This window comes from Arachis ipaensis, chromosome B10 (assembly GCF_059453495.1).
Source record: "Arachis ipaensis isolate K30076 ecotype BB chromosome B10, ASM5945349v1, whole genome shotgun sequence".
In the NCBI taxonomy this organism is placed as follows: Eukaryota; Viridiplantae; Streptophyta; class Magnoliopsida; order Fabales; family Fabaceae; genus Arachis; species Arachis ipaensis.
Genome location: NC_142435.1, coordinates 143,096,252 through 143,118,699, shown reverse-complemented (window position 1 = coordinate 143,118,699; position 22,448 = coordinate 143,096,252). Strand labels below are relative to the sequence as shown.

The window sequence follows — 22,448 nt, the reverse complement described above, 5'->3', positions numbered from 1 at the left end:
TATGGAAAATGCCAAACCCATGGGAAGTCCCATGCATCCTAATTCTAAATTAGATAAGGGAGAAACTGAGAAAGATGTTGATGAGACTAGGTATAGAGGAATGATTGGTTCCCTTATGTACTTAACTTCCTCTAGGCCCGATATTGTGCAAAGTGTTGGATTGTGTTCTAGGTTTCAATCCAAACCAAAAGAGTCACATCTTTCTGCAGTCAAGAGGATCATTAGATATGTTCATGGCACATCCAATTTTGGTCTTTGGTATCCTAAGATTGATGATTTTTCTGTAGTTGGTTATTGTGATGCAGATTTTGCGGGTGATAGAGTTGATAGAAGGAGCACTTCTGGTTTATGTTGCTTTCTTGAGAAGTCCTTAAACATTTGGTCAAGCAAGAAGCAACCAACAGTGGCCTTATCCACTGCAGAGGCTGAGTATATAGCTGCTTCTTCTTGTTGTTCTCAGCTTTTATGGTTAAAAACACAGCTTGCTGATTACAAATTGAATGCTGAAAATATTCCCTTAATGTGTGATAATATGAGTGCCATTAATATTTCTAAAAATCCAGTTTTGCACTCTAGGACTAAGCATATTGAAGTGAAATTTCACTCAATAAGAGAACATGTCCAAAAAGGGGGATATTAGTATTCAATTTGTTAAATCGGAGGAGCAATTAGCAGATATTTTTACAAAACCATTAGCTGAGGATAGATTCTGCATGCTTAGGACTTGTCTAAGAATTTTGAATTATGATTCTTTATTTGAAAAGTGCTGATGTATTTGCTGGAGCTTTTTGTCTCATAAACAGGCATGAGACAATTCTGGGCAGGTGATAAACGTTTCCCTCAAGTCAGCATGTTCTGGGCTTGTTTCAAATGAACCTCAATCTGGGCCAACCTCAATATGCAGATCAAGAGTGGTCCAAATGTGTTTCATTAAATTCATACCACTTCAAGGCCCAAATATGAATGTTACAATCTTGTTTGTTATTTTTGATGACTTGTGTGTTTCAGTTTTCAAGAAGGTTTTTACTAAATGTTTTGTGGCCCAAAAGGTTTTCAAGTGGATTTAATTTTGGCCCAAAAAGTGTTTCAGGTTAATTTTGTTGTTTTTCAATTTTTAAAATTAATTTCCTATTTTAATTTTAAATCAAATAAAACCATAGTTGTCAGAACCAAACCGGTGATCGAACCGGTCAGGTTACTGGGTCACTGGGTCACTGGTTCAACCGGTGGGTCACTGGTTGAACCGGTTAACCCGGTCCCACATAAGTAAAACGTATAAAATAGCTAAAAACTTAAAAATTAACAGTTAAAAAACATATCTCCAATAACATTTTAATAAACATTAAGTCTCAAATCCTAAAAATAAACATAATGTGAATGTGGTAACATGGCCGAGGATTCATGAAGAAGAAGATGGGTCCAACACTTCAAGCCTGCCGCTGTGGTCCCATAGAACATGCTGACATGAGCATTCATAGCCACAGAAACTATTTCATCAGCAACTCAGCAAACAATGAGCTGAATCTTAATAGATATGGCTCCCTACAAGTTGTTCCTTCTGGACATACTATCAAGTCACCTGTTTTCCACACACCAAATCACAATCTTGTTTTCTATCCCTTGTGAGTCTAACAATCCTAATTGGAGCTATGAACTTTGACACCTTACTCAAGCTATATGTGACTGCAATCAAAGGCTTAGCCAAACAAGTGCTTAAAAAAACAGGATCAAGGAGTGTCCTATGTGTGCAAACATATATAACACTAATCTCCAAGAATAATCCACAACAACAATCCACTAACTACTAAGAATAATATACAACATCAACCAACATATATAACACTATAACAGATAACAATAACAATCTAACAACAATGGATAATCAAACAGAAAAACATGTGGAAGTATTCATGTTCTCATCTGCCAACATACAGAATCAATCTACAATAATCAATTAATTCTGACTATCAGTACTAAATCAAACAGAAAAACATGTGAAAGTAATGCCAACATACAAAAATCAAACAGAAAAACATGTGGAAGTATTGAAAACATACAAAAATCAAACAGAAATCAAAGTATCAAACATATGTGAACAACCAATTTGGGTAAATTCTAACAGAAATCAAACAGAAACCAGCATACATAATCAATCTACAATAATCAATTAATTCTAAGTTTCTAACTATCAGTATTCAGTAGTAGTTCGGTAATAAATTATTGAAAATTAACTTCAAAAAATGAAAAAAATTAAAACTACATACCTGGACGGCTGGACGGCTGGACCCTGGAGGGATAGAGGGACGAGCAGAGCAGAGAAGAGGGAGACAGGAGGTGGCGACTCACGACTGACGACCTGGAGGCAGTAGGCGACGAGGAGGCGACTGCTTCTTCGCGGTGGTGAGTGGCGCACGAACTCTGGCTGAAGCTGCTGGCTGCTGAGTCTCCGCGCCGGCGACGAACTGAAGCAGAGTAGCAGACTCTCTATCTCTCAGCTGTCAGCTCTCATGGCCAAAGTAACCGTTTGGGAAGGGAAAGGGGGAAACAGGGGATAGATGCAGTGAATGAGGGTATGAGACGGATGGAGGCTAGGGTTAGTTTCAGCAGCAGCTCATTTTATTTTTATTAGGAAACGACGTCGTTTCCAGCGAAAAGGAAAAAAAAAAAAAGGTTCAAACCGGCCCGGGTTAAATGAAACCCGCCGGTTCTCCGGTTCTTACCAAACCCGGCCGGTTCAATCCGGGTCATTCCGGTTTGATTCCTTGTCCGGTTATATGTCTCGCCCGAACCGGTTATAGCACCGGTTTCCGGTCCGACCGGCCGGGTCGGTCCGGTTCTGACAACATTGAATAAAACCTTTCTTGTATGAGGTCATGTCTTTTCAAGTCTTTTCAAATGGTGATGCAGTTGCATGGTTTTAGAAATTTGCTTTTGGGTACGGTTACCAACACTCCCTCTCTTCCCTCCATAACTCCTTCTTTATCCCTTCGGTTTTTACCACTACCCACATTACTCTCTTTCTTCTTAAATAAAAAACCACCAAATGAGGAAGAAAACCATAGCACACAAGCCTCCTAGAGAAAAGGTGTATAAACTTCCATCCAAACCCTCCACTCGCTCCCAAGACCGAGCCTTCACACCTTCACTGTCTCCTCCTACCTCTCCTCCACGCACGATTCCCATGGCGCGAACCAAGACCACTCCAAGGCACCCTGCTCCTGCCAAGCCGACGCCACCACCTAAGACGACGCCCTCCAAACCAAGCTCTTCGAAACCTGGCTCATCCAAGGGGAAGCGTCCTGCTGTTGAAGAACCTGTTCCTGAGACAACAAAACCTAAGTCAAGGTCTGTCCCTGTTCGATCACAAAGAGGTAACCCTCATCGCCCTCTCAAATCTGTTAGAGAACCAGACATTGATCCTTTTGCTCACAAATCACACTACATGACATCTCACTCAGAGTTTAACCCCCATCGTTTCAAATCTGCCATGAACCACGATTTTTATGAGGGAGTTATTCAGTATCGTACTCTATGTCCATCTTTTCTGGCTGATTTACCTGATTTGAAAAAGAAAGGTTTTTCTTTTGTTGAAAATTTGGAATTTTTAGACTGGAATCATCTTTTCAAAATAAAAAAACCTGTATATCCTCAGTTGGTCAAAGAATTTTATGCAAACATGACTTACCATGAAGGAAGTGTGCATTCGTATGTTAAGGGCAGAGACATTATCTTGAATAATGAAACTATCAGTGACTCCTTGAAGTACACTGATGTTGGGCCGTGTGCTTATACTTCTGTAAAGTGGGATGATGGGGTTGGTATCTCTTACCAAGATGCTTTGGCTCACATTTGTGAACATGTTTCCTTAATTGATGGCATCACACCCACTCACAAAGCCCTAGGATATGAACGTGCTCAGTTGCACCGAATTGTTAATCACATCTTGATTCCTCAAAGTGGTTCATATCAAAGGGTCTCTTACACGGACACACTTGTTTTGTATGCCCTAATCACTAAAACAGAAATCTCTTTTGCCTACTTGATGACTAGATACATGGTTGATTCTGTTCGAAGTATAAAAGATAAACACTACCTTATGGCATGTTTTTAACTTGCATATTTGAGAATTTTAGTGTTGACCTGTCAAATGAGGATTATGAAAACAGACATTCATACCTAAAAGGTTGTGGTTCAGTGAAACAGCAAAAATGACCAACTAGATCTGAGAGAGTGGTTCTAGATGATGATGATGAAGAGTTCATTCCTGATGACTCTCCTCCTCCTTCCACCAAGGGTACTTCCATCTCAACTGGAAAGAAATTTGCTTTGCTGAATGTGGTCAAGGATGTCGCTCAAGAGTTTGTTTCCCAATCAAATCACTTGATTGCCATGAGCAAGGAACAAAGGAAACTAGCTAGCAAGCATGAGAACTTTCTGAAGAAATCAAGGGATAGGGTGGCTGTGCTTATGACCTTCATTGATAACCTTCACAATGATGAAGACATTTCCACTGATGTTGAAGAGGAAGCTGCTTCGGAGGGAAATGGTTCTGATGCCTAGGATTTGTCTCATAAAAACTGCTGCTGCTCTTTTTTTTTTTTTGTCTCATGAATTCTGTTTATTTTGCTACTATATGCCTAGTTATTATGTTGGATGACTGTAATACCTATTAATACCTTTGTTGGCTTAGTTGGAACTTTGGACTGTGGGCTGACCGTTTCTTGCAGGACTCTTAATGTTGTTTTTGTGGATCTTGCTCATTATCCACCCTTGATGACAAAAGGGGGAGTAATAGCAATGCAATAGCAATAGTGTTTTGTTTTAGTTTTTTGGGTGTTTTTGGGTATGATTTCACTTGCTGATGATATTAGCTTGATGTTGGGCTAATTATGTGGTGTTGCTTATATGTTATCCCCTAGACAAGATAAAAGTGCATAGTTCTTTATTGTGCTTTCTTTAAGTACAATGTGAAACATGAATAAAGAAGAAAGCATAAATCCAGGGGGAGCTAATCTTGAAAAAGAAAGGGGGAGCAACACTAAAGCAAGAAACATCAAAGGGAAAGTTTTCTAACTTTATCAAAATTTTAATTCCTTTGATCATTGCTTGATTATGTTTGTCATCAAGGGGGAGATTGTTGAGTTAAGAAATTAATTAATAGAATTGATGATGACAAACATTTGATTAGTGGGCTAATCACCCAATTAGTTTTGATTATTCTTGATAAGTGATGCAGGCTAAAAACAAGTGTTACAGCAGCCCAACATCAAACAAAAGATTTATGCTAATGGGCTGAATGGTAAGTGAAAATAAAGACAAGTCCAAGTCATTCATCTCAAGCAAAATTTCTTCAAACAAGCAAGGCAAGACACCAACGGGTTGTTTAATGGAAAACCAATCCAAGCCCGTATCCATCCCACAAAGCTTCTCTTGTAAGATTGAAGTCTTCTCTCTTTCAAAGTGCAACGTTCATCTCTCTATGACCAAGTCAAATCAGCTTCAGAAAAGTAAGAAAGAGAAAGAGAGAAAGAGCTTCTTCACCAAGATAGTCACCAAAGAAGCAAGAAAGAGAAACTAAGCTTGAAAGGCAGAAGTCATCTCAACAAATCCAAACCAAATCAAGCTTAGGTTATAGGTAAATCTTTTCCTCATACATGCAACTTGGTTACATCTCTTCTTTCCAACTCTCTGCTCTATCCGAAATGAGATACAAGGGAAAGAGGATTTTTGTTCTTCCCTGCTGTGTATCTACGGTCTTAAACAAGACTTGGGGACTAAGTTGGTTTTCAAGGGCTCATATCAAGTTGACCTTTGTAAGATTTCTATGGTTGTTGTTTCATGGATTTCGGTCAAGATGAGGAAGTCAGAAGGAAAGTTTCTTCTCTAAGGATTAAGGTGAAAAAGTGAATCTGTGAGTTGGTGAAGCTCAAGGCTCAAGGTGTTGACCTTGGAAGAAGAACCTAGCAACATGCAAAGAGATAAAAGAAGCTTGCTGTTCATTCAGAAGGTAAGGAGAGAAAACCAGAGTGTGTAAACAGTGTTATGTTTAGAAGTTCCTCTACTTAGATAATGCTTTCTTTCAAAGAAGCATTCGGCCAATACTGAAGAACTGCATCTGAGGTTTGCAAATCTGGTTTTGCACATAGCAAAGAGGCTGCTGATGAAGTCAATATCCTTCATGTTTTACAGATTGTAATTTACTTTTCAATGTTTATCTTTCTGTAATTTCTTGAGAGAAAAGGCATATTGAGAGAACTCAAGTAAAAGCCATGAGTGGAAAAAGGCTGAGTGATACACTTGAGAGAAAAGCCTAAAGTTATTTTCTGATTTCTTTAGGTATGTTTATGTCTTGTATCTCGTACCTGTGAGGTATCCCTTTCTTAGTTGGGTTAGCACTAAGAGGATTAGTTAGGTATTAGCATAGCCAATGTCAAGTTAGGTTAGAACTTGAGTGTGAAAGGATTGGGTTAATCCTGTAAAATTGGTGTATGTAATACTGTTAACTATAGTGAAATTCTTCCATAGTTGTGGAGGAGACTGGATGTAGGTTGCATAGCATAAGGCAACCGAACCAGGATACATGCTGGTGTTAGCTTTTCTCTTCTCTGCTGAGTTCTATTTTCTGATCTTCATGAGACAAAAATAAATTGTCTCATAAATTTCCGCTGCAAAGTTCAAACAGAACCTGAATTGAAAGTTTGTTTAAAAGGGTAATAACAGCAACTAAAAGGAAGGCATAGATTCAACCCCGCTTCTCTAAGCCTACCACAACCTTCAAAGACCCATAATAAATTTATTATTCGTGAAAGATTTTAAATTTTTGTATTCAATAAATATAAAATAAATATATTAAAAATTTAAATTTTTTGTATTTTTAATAAAAATCTAAGGGTCATGCTACATATCCATGTAATTTTGTATCCAAGTCCATCCAAGTTGACCCAACACGGTAACACCAAAAAAATCTAATACTATTAAATGAAACATGTAATACACGTGCCCAACACACAAAACGACTGTTCTTGTCCAACGCTTCTTCTCTTCTTCTTCTCTTCTCTTCTCTTCTTCTTCTTCTTCTCACGCTCGTTTATGCACGAAGTGTCTTCTTCTTCTTCGCCTTCTTCTTCGCGTTCCTCTTTCTCCTCATTCTCCTCCTTCTTTTTCGCGTTCCTTCTTCTTCACGTGTTTTCTCTTTATCGTCATTCTTTTGTTGTTGTCGCTGCTGTATTTTTTGTCTTTTCCTCCTTCTCTCTGGTGAAAAGCAGTAGAAGGTGAAGAGGAAGAGTTTTGAATTGTGCAGAACAGAAATAAACCGAACACGTCATTATGGTGAAACAATTATATAGTACTGAGTGAACGAAACATAATATATTATATAAAATCAAATTCAAACAGTTTTCGCATAATGAACTGAACCACGTACTCATGGTGAAACAATTGTATAGTATTGAGTGAACGAAACACAATACATTATATAAAATCAAATTCAAACAATTTTTCTGCATAATGAACCGAATACAGTACTCATGGTGAAACAATTGTATAGTACTGAGTGAACAAAACATAATCAATTATATAAATTCAAATTCAAACAGCTTTCTGCATAATGAACCAAAAACGTCATTATGGAGCAACAATTCTATAGTACTGAGTGAACAAAACATAATCCATTATATAAAATCAAATTCATACAGCTTTCTACATGATGAACCGTACATACTCACGGTGAAACAATTGTGTAGTACTCAGTGAACGAAACATAATCTATTATACAAAATCAAATTCAAAATACCTCTGTCTACAATTTAGATATTATCAATTCAATTCAATTCAATTCAGATTCAGAACACCTCTGTCTATTCAATTCAAATAAAATTAGCAATTGCATTCCATTGGATTCGATTCAAAATTGAATAATCCAAATCGTTCTCATTCAACTTATTTGAAGTTTATTCATTCATTGTTTCAATTCAAAAGTCCATATCGAAGAAGAAAACAAAGAAAAAGAAGAACGACGAAGCTTATTACGTTGAAGTCAATCCAGATCTATAACGAAGAACACGAGTAGAGAAGAAGAACAACAAGAAAGAAAACGCGAGTAGAGGAGAACGACGAAGCCTATAACGCGAAGCCTATAAAAAAGAAAATGCAAGCAGAGAAGAAAGGTTTACATTGAGTAAAAGCCATAGAAGGTTTACGTTATATGTGGCGCGTGAATCACAAACGATTTGAAGATTGAAGAGGCACGTATAGCAAAAAAATCTTGGATAACATCCATATATTTTTTATATGGACGTGGAGCATTATTAAAAATTTTTTAATTTATAATGTTAACCTATACGTTTAGAGTACATGATAGATGATCTTAACAAGTGTATTAAAATTTGCGCAACATAAATTCTCTCAAATTTTAGTTACAGCTAGAAAAATAGGACTAAAATTTTGAAATTGACATTTCCTTCATTCTATTGATTGGCATGCCATACCCATACACCACATTTAGCTTAGTGCATTGTAACATTTTCCAAATGAAGTTTATTGATGATAACACAAGTAACAACAGCGACAACCGTCCATTTTAAAAATAAAGAAGTTTTTGCAAAAATAAATGGCCACAAATTAAATCAAGACAGCTAGACCTTATCCACTTTTTTCTTAGATAAAATTGAGTCCTCACCTACCTATTTCCCTCAACTTAAGCAGCCCCGCTTTCTGCAAACCACCTAAATTATTTCATTTAAATATTTTATTTAAATGATCAAAACAAAAAATATCAAGATTTTTTTAGTTTGTGAAAATCCTTTTCATCAATAAGCACTTTTTAATCGTTCATTTTTTTAAAATTTTATTTCCTTATTAATAGTTTTCTAATTAATAAATTGATATAACTATTTTATTTTTCTTAATCATACCACTTATTAATTCATATTAAATAATTAAATATTAAAATAATCAACCTACTATAACAAAATAATCAACCTACTATAATATAATCAAACATATTTTTATATAATAATTAGTTGATAACTAATTTTCTGTGTATACTGTATACTAAACAATGGAGTGTTTGAGTAGTGTACATCAAATCTTAAGCTGAAATATCGCAACTGTCGTGATATGTATCAAATAAAAAATAAGGATAAACAAATTTTTTTATGAACTAAGTCTAGTTAAATTAAATAATATAATTTAGAATAATATTAATTATAACGAATTTTTATTATATTATATTAATTTAATTAAATTTAGTTAATAAAAAATTTAGATGTATAGTATTATTTAAAAAATAAATAAATAATTAAATAGTTTTAGTTTTTATTTTTTTAAAAAAAAAAAAACAAGGTAGTTATTTGACATATATCTCTAAAGTCAATGTTTGTTCTTCCCTTAAACTTTCCACTCTACCACCCACAGTGGTGGTTGCAAAAAGATTCCTCTCTTATTTTACTCCAACAAGACTCGTTCAAATTCACAAGATAGTATCAATAATTCACAACCCCCTTTGTCCTTCTCCTCCATCAAATAAAGCTGCCGACAAAGTTGTTAATCATCACCATCCTCAATAAGAAAAAATGAAGAATAAGGGTTTCTCTCTGGCACTGGTCTTCATGATCATCTTCCTTTGCAGTTCTTCTTCTTATGGAAACTACTGTGAAGGTGGTGATGATTGCCTTATTGGAGCCGATTTGGAGTCAGAATTCTCGATGAGTTCTCATGCTGCAAGAATGCTCTACGATGTGAGTCAGTCAACGACCGGAAAAACCAGCAACAGAAACGGTCCTTCTGTTGATTGTCCTCGGAAACAAGGTTACCGTACCTGCTTGCCTTCCAGAAATGGTCGTGGATCTAACCAAAATTGTGGTGACTACACAAGGGTTTGTTAATTTATTTAATTAGCAAGGTGTAATTTATGATTTGTGATGATGATCAAGATCAATTAAAGTTAAATTTCGTTTCTTGATGTGAAGGTGTATGCGTATGTTTGGATTTTGTAATAATAATGTGATGAAGTATGTGAAGAAGTATTTATGATTTGATTTGATACTTCGTTTTGCTGCATAGTCAGTCGGTGTAATTATTGTTGAGGAATAAATTCCATGTGAGATGGAAAAGTTTATAGTAGATGGTGGGACGACAAATTCATTCCTGCTTTGTACCTGGGGGAACACAACATTCCTGATAAGTACTAATCCCAGTATTACTCAAGTATTTGCAATTCTGTTTTCATTCAATTCAAATTACTGCTTTTCCTAGAATTTTAGGGCATGTTGGTGAATTTGGTTTAAGAATTTAGAGGGTATATTTTTCTTTTTTATCCTCTAACTCCATTGATTAAGGACTAATTTCTTGCCGATCTAAACTCCATTTAAGAGTCTATTATTGACCAATAAATATTGCTCGACCGGACCGACCATATTTAACCCATATAATTTTGACAAATTGCAGTAGCCTACTCCGTTTTTTAGTAGGTGACCACAAGACAAGGCAGATAAACTGCTTTGGCACTATAAACAAATAGAGATGTATTTTCTTAATTTTTTTTAATTAAATGTGTAAACTATAAAGTGTAATCTCTAATTTTTTTTAATTTTTTTTATTTCTCGTATTTCTTCTTAGTTCCATTTATAGAATATATGGTGAGAGAAAAATTAAAAGGATCGAACTCCGAAAAAAATACCCAAGTTTGTCTCTGTCAATTTTCACCAAAGATCACCTAACTTCTAACAAAAAAAATAAATGATAAAACGATATAATCCTTAACTTTATAAGACGTATCGATCTCTTCTAATCCAAAGCAACATATTTTTGTTTAATAAAAGAAAACACAGGACTATCGTGCAATTAACAAGTTAAGATCCATTTATACATGTCCGTTTTCCCAATGAGAGTGTTTCAACAAAGGGGAGGAGTAACTTGAGAAGGGGGAAGTTCTTTCTTGTAATAGTAGCAAGGCGAATTAGAGAGCATACATTCTCCCCTCTTTGTTACAAGAGCAAAGTAAAATTAGGACGTTCAAAAACATAAATCGACTAAACTCATTACTTTCAATATAGAGAAGCCAGCTCCAAAAGATCTTTGTGTTCATCGGATACATAAGATTTCACCTTCATAGTGGGTTTCCCATCACTTCCTGGTGAAATGCACTTAATCCCAATGACAGTGGCCAAACCTGCACAGATAAATTTTTGTCAACCCAACGAACAATGCCAAGGACAAGTAAAAAACATCTAAGGACAGTGACTTTCACAACTTCACCTCACACTCAAAGCTAATTGATACAGCCAATAATAAATTCTCAGCTTTTTTCCTATAATGCAGAATCTTTGACCCATTTGCTTGTAAAATACTTAGTTACATACTAAAATGTTACACTAATTGGCAACAGACTATTATACGGTGATTTCATAACAATTTTTGGAAGCGAGCAAACAACCCAGTGCAGTGGTTACATTTGTAACTGTAAAATATTTTACACTGGAAATGTTTTAGATTAGATTGTGGACTTGACAACAAATAGTAAGGGAAGAAATCAAGTATAGCAACATTTCCACCATCAATAAATAAAGGATGAAGCTAAATTCCAGCTTCACCGAGTGTGTTCCCATGATAAAGCATTACGATTATACTCACTATTATGTACGCGACCATACACCATTCTTTCCCCTTTCCAATATTCCAGAGGCCTTGTCCTGATCCTGGTGCTTCTCCTTAGTCCAGCCTCCCATGATGTACCGGCAGCTGGGAAGATAAAGCGTAAGTTAAGGACTATAACAGAAATATTATAGAAAATAAATCGATGAGATCAACGAGCAGTAGAAAACCTGCAAGGGACTGCCTCCGAGAAAGACTTCTATCTATATGTTGTTTTCTCGAACACCTATCTCTCCTTTGTCTATTATCAGGCAAAGAATTACCATCTGTCTTTTCCTGTAACCAGGGACAGAGATTCAGCTCCAAAACCATAACTTTTGTAATTATTATATTTAAATGCACCCTGTCTATTAATAGTCTTAAATGTATAGTACAATTTGGCTTTTCCTTTAAGATAGGGAAGAGTGTAGGGAAATGAAATTTCTGTAAATAAAGCCCAATACATCATTAGTTCAAGACAAGAAACTGTTTGAATAGAGGCTACTATCTACCTTGCTAATACATGATATAACGAATAATTGAAATGAGATTCAAATACAAAGACTGAAAGGGGAACAAAAAGGAAAGCAGCAAAGTTGTTAACCTGTAAACATTGTTCTGAACCATCATCTGATCTTCTGGAATCTTTATCACAATCATTGGCTTGAAACCCAGTAGTGTCTGACTGATCTGCTAATCCATACAAACAACTGACTTAGAACTATCAACAGTAAAGCTAAAGGTAATACACAAAAGATGTCCTCCCTTGATTTCAGATCAAAATAATTTATCAGGGAAGTATCTGAATTGTCATAATGTGTAAACAACAAAATTAATCAAAACTTATCCCGCTAAGACCAACGACATTGATAAAATTAATGGCAGCATTCAGCTCTATCGAAAAGCGAAAACTGGCAGTTTTCAACAAATCCACACACACACACTCTCTACAATAGGTAAATTAAGTCTATGAATCCTTAGAAGAAAAGATTAAAAAACCATAGGTTAAATGGTGATGAAGTATGACAATTGTTTTGCAGAAAACAAGGGATCAATAAAGTTGTTTATGCATTTAAGATAAAACTGGCTTAGTGTACCAAACTGCTAAAAAAAGGTGCATTTCATTTCAAGTGAATTGATTAAATGACTATGGCAAAGAGATCTCATGGGAAGAAAATAACAATAAAAAATATTTTTTTGAGTAATAGGAAAAGTAGATCTCTAAAGAATTTTGCGAATTTATAGGCCCTTAAATAAAAATAAAATACCAAGTAAATCTCTCAAAATTTTGTAATGGAATTATAGGTCTTGAGAAAAAAAAAAGTACCAAATAAATCCCTGGAGAAAGGAGAATTGAAACACGAGATTTATAAGTCCCTAGAAAATTGAAATATTAGACACAATTCATCCTTCTAACCCATAAGTCCACCCTTGCAAATTTTCAGGATTTACTTGGTAGCTTTTTTTTCTCTCAGGGACTTATAAGTTGATCGTAATGTTTCTTTAAAAATCTACTTGATACTTTTTTTCCCTAGGGACTCAAGCCCATCACAAAAAATTTCAAGAACATACTTGTCTTATTACTCTATTTTTCTTAATTAAAATAACAAAATGGAAACATTATAGAGATGGCTTGGGGTCAGCCATGAATTAACCAGCCATTGTGCATGTATATCAGAACCAGATGAAAAAATGTGCATACCTGGAGGATTCACCAGGTTAATATTAGAATCATCTGATGGCACAGCAGCTGCATGTGCCTGCATATTCTCTGCCTGTATCAAAACATAGATTGATTCAGAGCTACAAAATTTGCCACAATTCAGGATGAAAAAGCTTGAAATATAAACATACGTCATCCTCGATTTCACAGGGTCCACTTGTTTCAATATTTGGCATCCCTACTCTGTCATTCATACCACTGTCTCCAATACCCACATCCATGTCAACATGAGGACCATTTGACTCAGCATTAGCATCAAACTCAGGCTGCCTTGGGTTATCCTCCAGAGACTTTTGGGGTGTACTAGCACAATCTCTAATGGCGTCTTCAACTGAATGCATCTCACTGTCTCCAATATCCACGTCCATGCCAAAATGAGGTCCTTTTGACTCAATATTAGCATCAGGCTGAGGTTGCCTTGAATTATCCTCCACGGACTTTTGGGGTGTAATAGCACAATCTCCTATGGTCTCTTCCACTGAATGTGTCTCAATTGTTGCAATTATTTCTTCAAGTAAGGGTTTATTCAGTTTAGTGGGTACCATCCCAGAACGATCTTCCTTGGATTCTCCAGAAGAACTGGAGCCATTCCTGACTGTGTCACCTGCTGAATTTGCCTTACTAATAGCAACACCATCATCAATTATGTTTGCAGAGTGTACTAGCACATTCATACCACTGTCTCCAATATCCACATCCATGTCAACATGAGGACCATTTGACACAATATTAGCATCAAACTCAGGCTGCTTTGGATTATCCTCCAGAGACTTTTTGGGTGTACTAGCACAATCTCTAATGGTGTCTTCAACTGAATGCATCTCACTGTCTCCAATATCCACGTCCATGCCAAAATGAGGTCCTTTTGACTCAATATTAGCATCAGGCTGAGGTTGCCTTGAATTATCCTCCACGGACTTTTGGGGTGTAATAGCACAATCTCTGATGGTCTCTTCCACTGAATGTGTCTCATTTGTTGCAATTATTTCTTCAAATAAGGATTTTTTCAGTTTAGTGGGTACCATCCCAGAACGATCTTCCTTGGATTCTCCAGAAGAACTGGAGCCATTCCTGACCGTGTCACCTGCTGAATTTGCTTTACTGATGGCAACACCATCATCAATTATGTTTGCAGAGTGTACATTTGACGGCTTCCCAGAAGCAATAAGATTGGGCTCCTGGTGTATCAGAGGGACTGGAGAATTTGTTCTGTTGGATAAAGGATCACTTCTATCAGCTGCAAATGGATCCACTGATGGCTCTGCGCGTGAAATGTGCTGCTGCAACAAAGGTAATAGAGCAAATGGACTTCTTGGCGGGGTAGGTGAACCTGATTGCTGCAAGAGGCATCCTATGTCCTGTCTAATAGGCGTCCTATTATTAAATCCTGTCAATAAATTATCGAGGTTGGACAAAGGTTTCCTCTTCCTTGGCTTTGATGAGTTCCCATGCAATGATTTCATATCAAGAATTTGGCTATTATTTGGGAACTCAGGAACAACTAATTTCTCTAAAGCAATTGGTTTGATCTGTAAAGTCTCCTGTAAGAGAGTCATTGCTCCATCCCCTTCTAGATCTTCAGAATTGCATTGAAGCAATCTATCCAGTACGTCATTGGTCTTGTTCTCTTCAATAGCAGGTGAATCTGCAGCAAAATACATCATATCAATATCTGAAGTCTAGAAAACCAGAGAAATGTAAAGCAACTAATGCTAGGAGGGAAGGCCAAAACTCATTGACGAATAACATATACCCAAGAGAGATTAAAAAAAAATCAACCTGTGCTCCGTAGAGTGTCATTCACTTACCAATTACTTCATTTTCCAGCGGAGTAATACAAGCTCCACCTTCGTCTGCGCTCTCACCAACAGAGTCAAGACAAACAGATTCACTTGCCTCTTGAGAGGGTGGACCATAATTGTTATTGTCAAAAGTTTCTTTTGGATACCGATGCTTGTATTTGACCCGCCTGAGCCATATGATATTATGACGAATATTAACAAACTAAAAATAAAAGGATGACAAACATCATAAACAAGGCAATGAGAGTTGATTATTTAACAATTAGCATCGTACCTCTCATTATTCCCTGAAAGTCCTGGTCGACGTTGTCGCGGCTTAGTGCTAGTATCAGACGGATTTGACTCAAGTGACACACCCGTCAGCTTTTGTATCTCTCTTTTTGCATCTATCCATCAAATGCAGACCGAACAAGAGAAAACGTTAGAAACAACATCCAATGTGTACACAGGAAAAGAAATATGGTGACTTACTTTCTAGCCGTTCATGGGCCAAGAAGAATTCCACTGGATCTTTCAGTTTATCAAGGTCTTGCCTTGGTATCAAACTCTCAACAGATTGACTGTCAAAACAATAAGAGAGAAACAAATTCAAAAAAAAAAAATTTCAGCATGACAAAATGGGGGAAGGGATGGGATTGGGGGTGAGCCTGGAGAAGGTAGTTTTACATTTTAGTTGGCTTTAAAGAGAAACGAGCACGCTTCAGGCCTAAAGCAGGTCTCCGTTTTCGAGGAAACTCCAAAACCTCTTCAGCAACAACATCATTTTCTTCATGACATGCTGGATTATCATTTTCTTCATGACATGCTGGACCACTCGAGATTTCAGAGTCAAACAGTCCAGGATTTTCACATATCACAGCCTTCAACTCGTCAGCAGGAATCTGCAGTATCTGTGAGAGGCATGGATGGCAATTAAAATTATGGTTGTCACATCCATTACAACCACTCTAATTCTTCTGCTTTTTTCATTTCTTATAAAAACTCAAGTCAAACAATGAACTCAAATTTTGAAACCCATGCATCACACCATCTATTCATACATAAAAAAGTAGCAAAGTAACTTACTCCCGTCGAATTTCACCCAAAAGAAAGGAACAAAAATTGCCCACACACAATGCACTTTGGTGATTTACTCAAAACCCTAAAATGCCACTCTTAGCTGGAACAGAAGATCAGACACAGACACAATAATTGGAAAATTGACAACACCTAGTGAATAAATTCCGACCTGCGGAAAAAAATTAAAAATAAAAAGTGAAAATGAGCTGAAAGGAGTTGAAGTGGAATTGTACCGTGGATCGGAGATGGTTATGGATGGAGTCCAGATCGTAGTTGGGATCGTAGGGCTTCGAAGAGGAAGAAGTAGTGACAGCAGAAGAAGAAGATGATACTATTTGGGGAAAGAGGGAGAGACCCCAATAGTTGGCGAGAGGATCCATCACTTCACACACAGAACTTTCTTTCTCCATTTTCATTCATTCTTTCACTTCAAGATTTTCGGTGAGTCTGAAAAGGTTTTGGGGCTTTTGTTGTGGATTTGCGATGGCTGTGGCCGCAGTAACGGTGGCTGTGGTGGTGGTTGTGTGGAAGGGTGATGAAGATGATGAAATTGGAAGGATGATGATGAGTGTGCTTTTTGAATGAATGAATTTCCCGGTTCAATTCCGATACGGAAAACAGACACCAAATGCAGAAACAAACAAAATTCAAAATCATCTTATTCTTCAAATTTTAACGACGTCGTTTCGTAGTACATTGATAAAAGCTGTTAATTCACTTTTTTTTCTCTAAATTAAATTGGTGTAATTATTATAAGTATTTAGTTTTAAAAAAATACTATGTGTACACTAAAATTAATGACTATGTATTTGTATATAAAAATATATATTATTAATTTATTTTTAATATATATTTTATATTTTTATATATATTTTACAAAAATATTATTGGTACACTAAAATCAGTCACTGTATATTTGTATACAAATATATGTGTTGTTTAACTCGTTTTCAATATATATTTTATATTTTAATATATATTTTATACTAATGACTTATTTTAGTATATACATAATTGTATATTTTATTCTAATGACGAATTTTAATAATTAATTTTAATGTACAACTAATATGATAGTTAATTTTGGTATTCACAAATATCTAATTGTATATTGTCCCAAATATCTAATTATATACACAAATATGTTAGTAGTTAATTTTAATGTACACTTAGTATGATTGTTAATTTAGATATATACCTAATACTAGTAATAAATACCTAGTAATAAATATATAAATTTGCTTGGAGTGTCAAAATTAAACTCCAAATTTAAACAGAAAATATTTTTTTAATAAAAATATAAGTATTTATCCTGAAGACTAAGCTCTTACTTATAATTAATTGTGTATTAATCTACCTTTAAAATTAATATAAATTGAACTCAAATAAGAACTTCTTCAAAGTAAAATACATAAAAGACCCTGAATCTTAATGGCAATAGTAATTCTGGGAGTCAATCATCGGTAGAATATTCAGACACTATGGTGAGGCTAGTCAATAATTCAATATCACATGGATTAACCAAAAATGGTATAAGTGTAAAAGAACAAATTACAACCTTTTGCTCTCATTAGTACACAACACACATGGAATGGAATTTAATTATTTTCGGAGGAGTATGAGGCTGAGGGAGTGAAAGAGAAAGATGAAAATGTGGACCATTGTGATTTTTTTAATCTACTTTTTTTTTTCTTTACCAATTTCGAGTTGCTTTGTGTTTGTTCGAGTGCAGTGCTACCATAGATGAGAAAAAAGTTGTGGGTTGGTGTCTCTGTAATTGGTAGGAAGGGAACAATGATTGGGTTAAAAAAAGAAAAGACAAAAATTTAAGAAAACTTTTTTAGTTTTAAATAAAAGAAAATATGATTCAAACCATAATTATTTTTCTCAGACTAAATTCAGGAGTCCAATTATCAAACCCATTCTAAGTCTAAAGCAGGCAGAGAACAACTAATTATAATCCTTAATCCTTGTGAACAAGAGATATCCAACCCTCCTCGATAACGGTTATTCAATTTATTTACCATTATCACATAGGAAAAAGTTGACACAATTTAAAACCAAGAAGGAGGGGGACCTAATCTTAACCCAAGAAAATTATATTTCCCCTCATTGCTGCTTTGCATAGCAATTTCACTATATCAGCAAGACACAAGGGTTGATTGCAATAATTGCCATGAAACTTTAAAATTGCCATGAAACTTTAAGATAGCCAAATAAAGATGAAGTTATAGAAGTAGGACAACAATTAGGGGATACTATTTGCTCATAGGCAGAGTATTTTACATTAAATGACACACACATAATTGCACATCACAATAAACCTATGAATCACCATAGTTCGGGCCATTGGCCACTCCAACATTTTCAAGGAAATGGGTTTATTGTTGCACAAGAAACAACTCCATGAGTCTAAACATAGGGAAATACTATCTATTTCACAAAAGGGTAAGTCACATATGAAGGACTTTAACTCTTGAATGAAAAGCATTCTTCACAGTGATGAATTACTTGTTCTCAGGAGGAGGACCACCAAAGAGGTAATTCAAGGAAGACCCTCCACCTGGAGCCGCATGAACCTTGGTAGATGGTCGATCCTGCAACCAAAGGAATCCATGATTAACAATAGATGATAACTCAGCATATCGAACAAAGCTTATAACCAAGGAAGACAATGTTCACTGGTATGGAAATTATCAATCTTCACTCCTAAAGATAATAAAATGAGATGTAATATTACTCATTTTGGCCAAATTCACTGAGCTGACCTCCACCATTAGGTGGAATGTGAAACTTATATCGGTGTATGAGATAACCTATCTCATATATAACTTATTGCATAAAAATGAAGAAAGAATTGGGGACATGACAAGGCAGGAAGAATTGCTGTATGGTGCAAAAGTTACTACTAATATGTCAGTAATAGTGAAAACTATAATTGCAAATGCACCTTCAAACACATTGGCTGAGATCTTGAAACACATTAAGTGATAAAGTGTGTTTGAAGTCAGCAGACAGCATCATACACAAATAATTCAGTGAAATACCATAAAATTTTATGGAAATGATATAATATCAAGAAAAGCACCATATGAAATTGCTAGTACAAAGATATATCACTATCAGAAAACTTCTTTATCATGTGCCACAAAGTGTAAGATACAACTCAAGCTCATGTACTGAGAAAGAAAGTTAAAACAATGCCTTATCTTATGAGGTGGGGTCGACTATGAGAAAGAAAGTTAAAAATAAAATAAAGGAAACACAATACATATAAAGCTAAAGATGGTCAAGGATAGAGAGCAAGAAATGCCAATCCTTAATATGGATAATTCAGAATTGCATGATCAGATATCTGTCAATCGAAATCCCATAATTAGGATTAACGAAACAGCATAATTTTAAGAAAATTCTACAGCAGTTGGAAGTGAAACACCCCCCTCTTGGCCTTTGAAATACTAGAAAAGGCTAAAGGATATAGCAACAATATTGAGAGCATAAACAACAAGGAGCGCAAGTATGCAGTACAAATCAAATGACCACATCGACAACAAGAGATGTTAACATGGGTTAATACCGTGAGGAAGTTGCCACAGTTTTGTCCATCAGCACGATGGTAATTGTTTTTGAGATTCCCAGGAATTCCAGCTGGAATTTGCTTATCAATCGGTGATGTAACAGTAGCATTTTCGGTATGACCACCATCTGCAGGCTGACGTTCACGGCTTGCAGCTGGTGCAGCTGGTGCAGCTGGGGCATTGTTTACAGCCGGGGCATTGGCTGCAGCTGGAGCTGGGGCATTGTTGGCAGGTTCATTAGTGCCAAAGAGATAGCCCAAAGAACTCTGACCTCCACCGGCACTGACACCACGACCCATTATCTGTCAGTTTAGAACTTGTGCGGCTAAACCTACATTGCAGCATTGCATGTAGCTTTAGTGGAATGACAAGAAGATAACTTCAAAGCAAATTGGATAACAGAAACCAACAATAATAAACAACGGATTTGATAATCAAACCATTAGAATGTGTACGCAGTCCAATAAATAAGTTGATTACCTCTTAGTGCGTGCAGATAACTGTTTTAACATAAGAAAAATATGAAAAACATCAATCGTATATAGCTAACACCGACAATGGAATCTTTTGCGGGCCAGCAAATTCTTATTCATATTTATAGAGGCCACCATAAAAGTTTAAAAGCTTTTCACTCTCGTTAACTAGAACATAACCAACAGAAGTTCCTCTTCAATTATCATTTCTTATGCATGAATCTTATGAGCAATTTCTGGAAATATACTTTAATTATGTAAAGAAATCTATCAAAAATTCATCTCTTTTGCTACTATCTTTAGACACTGTTCACAATACAGATCTAAAGAAAACGAAACAATTTCAGAGCCTGTAAACCACATCACACTCAAAGTACTTGCAATCAATGATAAAAGGTATCAAATGGAATTAAAAAAAATCTAAAAGCAAGTGACCCCATGAACAAATCAAAGCTAAATAAACCAGTAGCCAGTAATTTTTTATATTTCCTTTTGTGAATCAGAAACCAAAAACACAGAAAATAGCAAGCCACGAGAGTAACTTTGCAATGTGATTTCAATAATAGTTAATCTAAATCTCCAACCCCACATTCACACAATTAACACCGATTGGCCATAACAAAAGCAAAAATTATAAGCAATGCCTTTTAATTATAAAAAAAATACTGATCAAGTAGAATTTTACAACATGTAATCAAGAAAAAAATAATAATCATGAACAATGTGAAACTTCACATCAAACTCAAAAACAACACATAAGATTCCATATTCGATTTGGAAACTCAGAAAGGGGAATTAAGCTCGTTCACTGTGCGGATCGAAATGGAGAAACAGAAACAAGTGAGATCAGAGATTTTGCTTACCTTTCTTTTTCCCGAGATCGCTTCACCGGAAGATGGTAACAGAGTCGGTGAGGTAGTAAGAACTAAGAAGAGAGGCACACACTGTGACTTGAAGATAAAATGAATATGGAAATGGAATATTTAAAATGGAGCCTTTTTTTTTTTTTAAACCTCCGAAAAATAATATAGTAAATATTAAGTTATTTCTTATTGTTATTTTGTTAACGTCTCAATTTATTTATGGATTCTAAATGGAGGAAAAAGGCCAAAAAAGGTCAGTGAAGGGAGCTGGCCAATGGGTCCCACATTGTGTATATGGATTCATTGGCCCATGCCGGCCAGTTACTAAATAATTGCGCTCACGTGCATATGCATCGCTTGTTGTTAACGCATTTTACATTTTTTTTTATTTAATATTCAAAGTGGTCTCTCAACTTGCAGTCGAACTTTAAAATCGTCTCTAAACTGATAGTGACCTCAATATTATCTCTGAATTTAACAAAAGTGATTTATAGTTGTCTCTAAAATATTTTTCAACGAAAAGATGATTTGAATTGACGGAAATCACGCTGAACTTCTAAAACGACGTCGTTTTTTATTTGGCATCCAAATAGGATAGAAACGTCGTCGTTTAGTATATATAGAGGGGATTTAACATGCTGAATAACTATTCTTCTCTCAATCCAACGCAATCTCTTTTTTTTTTCCTTATTTTCTTGAATGCACCACTTTGAGAGGAATTTTCTCTAGCGTTCTCTCTCAAAAAAAACAACCACATTGTAATTGTCTCATCTCTATTGCATACATAGTGGTCTAACGAAAAGCATTTTGGTTGTTAGAAGTAACTAAAATAAAAAGGAGAAACAAAATAGCCGCCGTCTACTTCTCTGTTTTTCTTGATCATGACTTTTTTCTATATTGTTAAGTCGATATTCATTCGTTCATCCCTTTTATAATGTTGTGTTTTTTCTAAAAATTTTTGTTAAGATTTTATTTGTATGTTGTTGTTTCATTTTTATTGTTTATTTTTGTCCGTATGATAGTAGTTATGGTTAGAATGTGCTGAAAATAGAAGTATGTATGTAGTTTATGTACGTAGTTTATGTGTTTTCATGGTGGGTTAAGGTTTGGATTTATTGTGCCTTCCTGGTTGACGATAATTTTAATGATCATTTGTTGTTTGCAGATGACTCTCATTACTATTGGTGTCACCATGGAGATCCTTTTGTGACGAGTGAAAACGGTATCGTCTCATACATCAAGAACCATATTTCAGAGATTCCGAAACTTGACCTAGATCGGTTAGATATATTTTTCATCAGGGAGTACTACAAAGAGTT

General features: G+C 35.5%; 3 protein-coding genes across 4 annotated transcripts; 1 reads left to right on the top strand and 2 right to left on the bottom strand.

Annotated features, from left to right (window-relative positions):
* Window positions 1-9,429: 9,429 nt before the first annotated feature.
* On the top strand, window positions 9,430-10,122 carry LOC148581975 (uncharacterized). Its single transcript, XM_088484708.1, has one exon. The coding sequence runs from the start codon at window positions 9,573-9,575 to the stop codon at window positions 9,882-9,884; it is 312 nt and encodes a 103-aa protein (XP_088340834.1). The 5' UTR covers window positions 9,430-9,572; the 3' UTR covers window positions 9,885-10,122.
* A 681-nt stretch (window positions 10,123-10,803) lies between these two features.
* On the bottom strand, window positions 10,804-16,853 carry LOC107621369 (uncharacterized). 2 transcript variants are annotated; one of them, XM_088484704.1, is made up of 11 exons: window positions 16,449-16,853; window positions 15,823-16,046; window positions 15,628-15,716; window positions 15,431-15,542; window positions 15,163-15,323; window positions 13,486-14,999; window positions 13,334-13,406; window positions 12,236-12,321; window positions 11,823-11,928; window positions 11,632-11,739; window positions 10,804-11,170 (listed from the first exon to the last, which is right to left on the bottom strand). In XM_088484704.1, exons 1-11 carry the CDS (start codon window positions 16,629-16,631, stop codon window positions 11,046-11,048), a joined length of 2,781 nt encoding a protein of 926 aa, XP_088340830.1. In that variant the 5' UTR covers window positions 16,632-16,853; the 3' UTR covers window positions 10,804-11,045. The 2 variants fall into 2 exon arrangements, with proteins under 2 accessions (XP_088340830.1, XP_088340829.1); XM_088484703.1 differs by having other exon boundaries at window positions 12,236-12,324; window positions 16,449-16,802.
* A 1,599-nt stretch (window positions 16,854-18,452) lies between these two features.
* LOC107623413 (protein SPIRAL1-like 1) lies at window positions 18,453-21,339 on the bottom strand. Its single transcript, XM_016325661.3, has 3 exons — window positions 21,130-21,339; window positions 19,793-20,124; window positions 18,453-18,812 (listed from the first exon to the last, which is right to left on the bottom strand). The coding sequence occupies exons 2-3, from the start codon at window positions 20,090-20,092 to the stop codon at window positions 18,723-18,725; spliced, it is 390 nt and encodes a 129-aa protein (XP_016181147.1). The 5' UTR covers window positions 20,093-20,124; window positions 21,130-21,339; the 3' UTR covers window positions 18,453-18,722.
* Window positions 21,340-22,448: the final 1,109 nt, after the last annotated feature.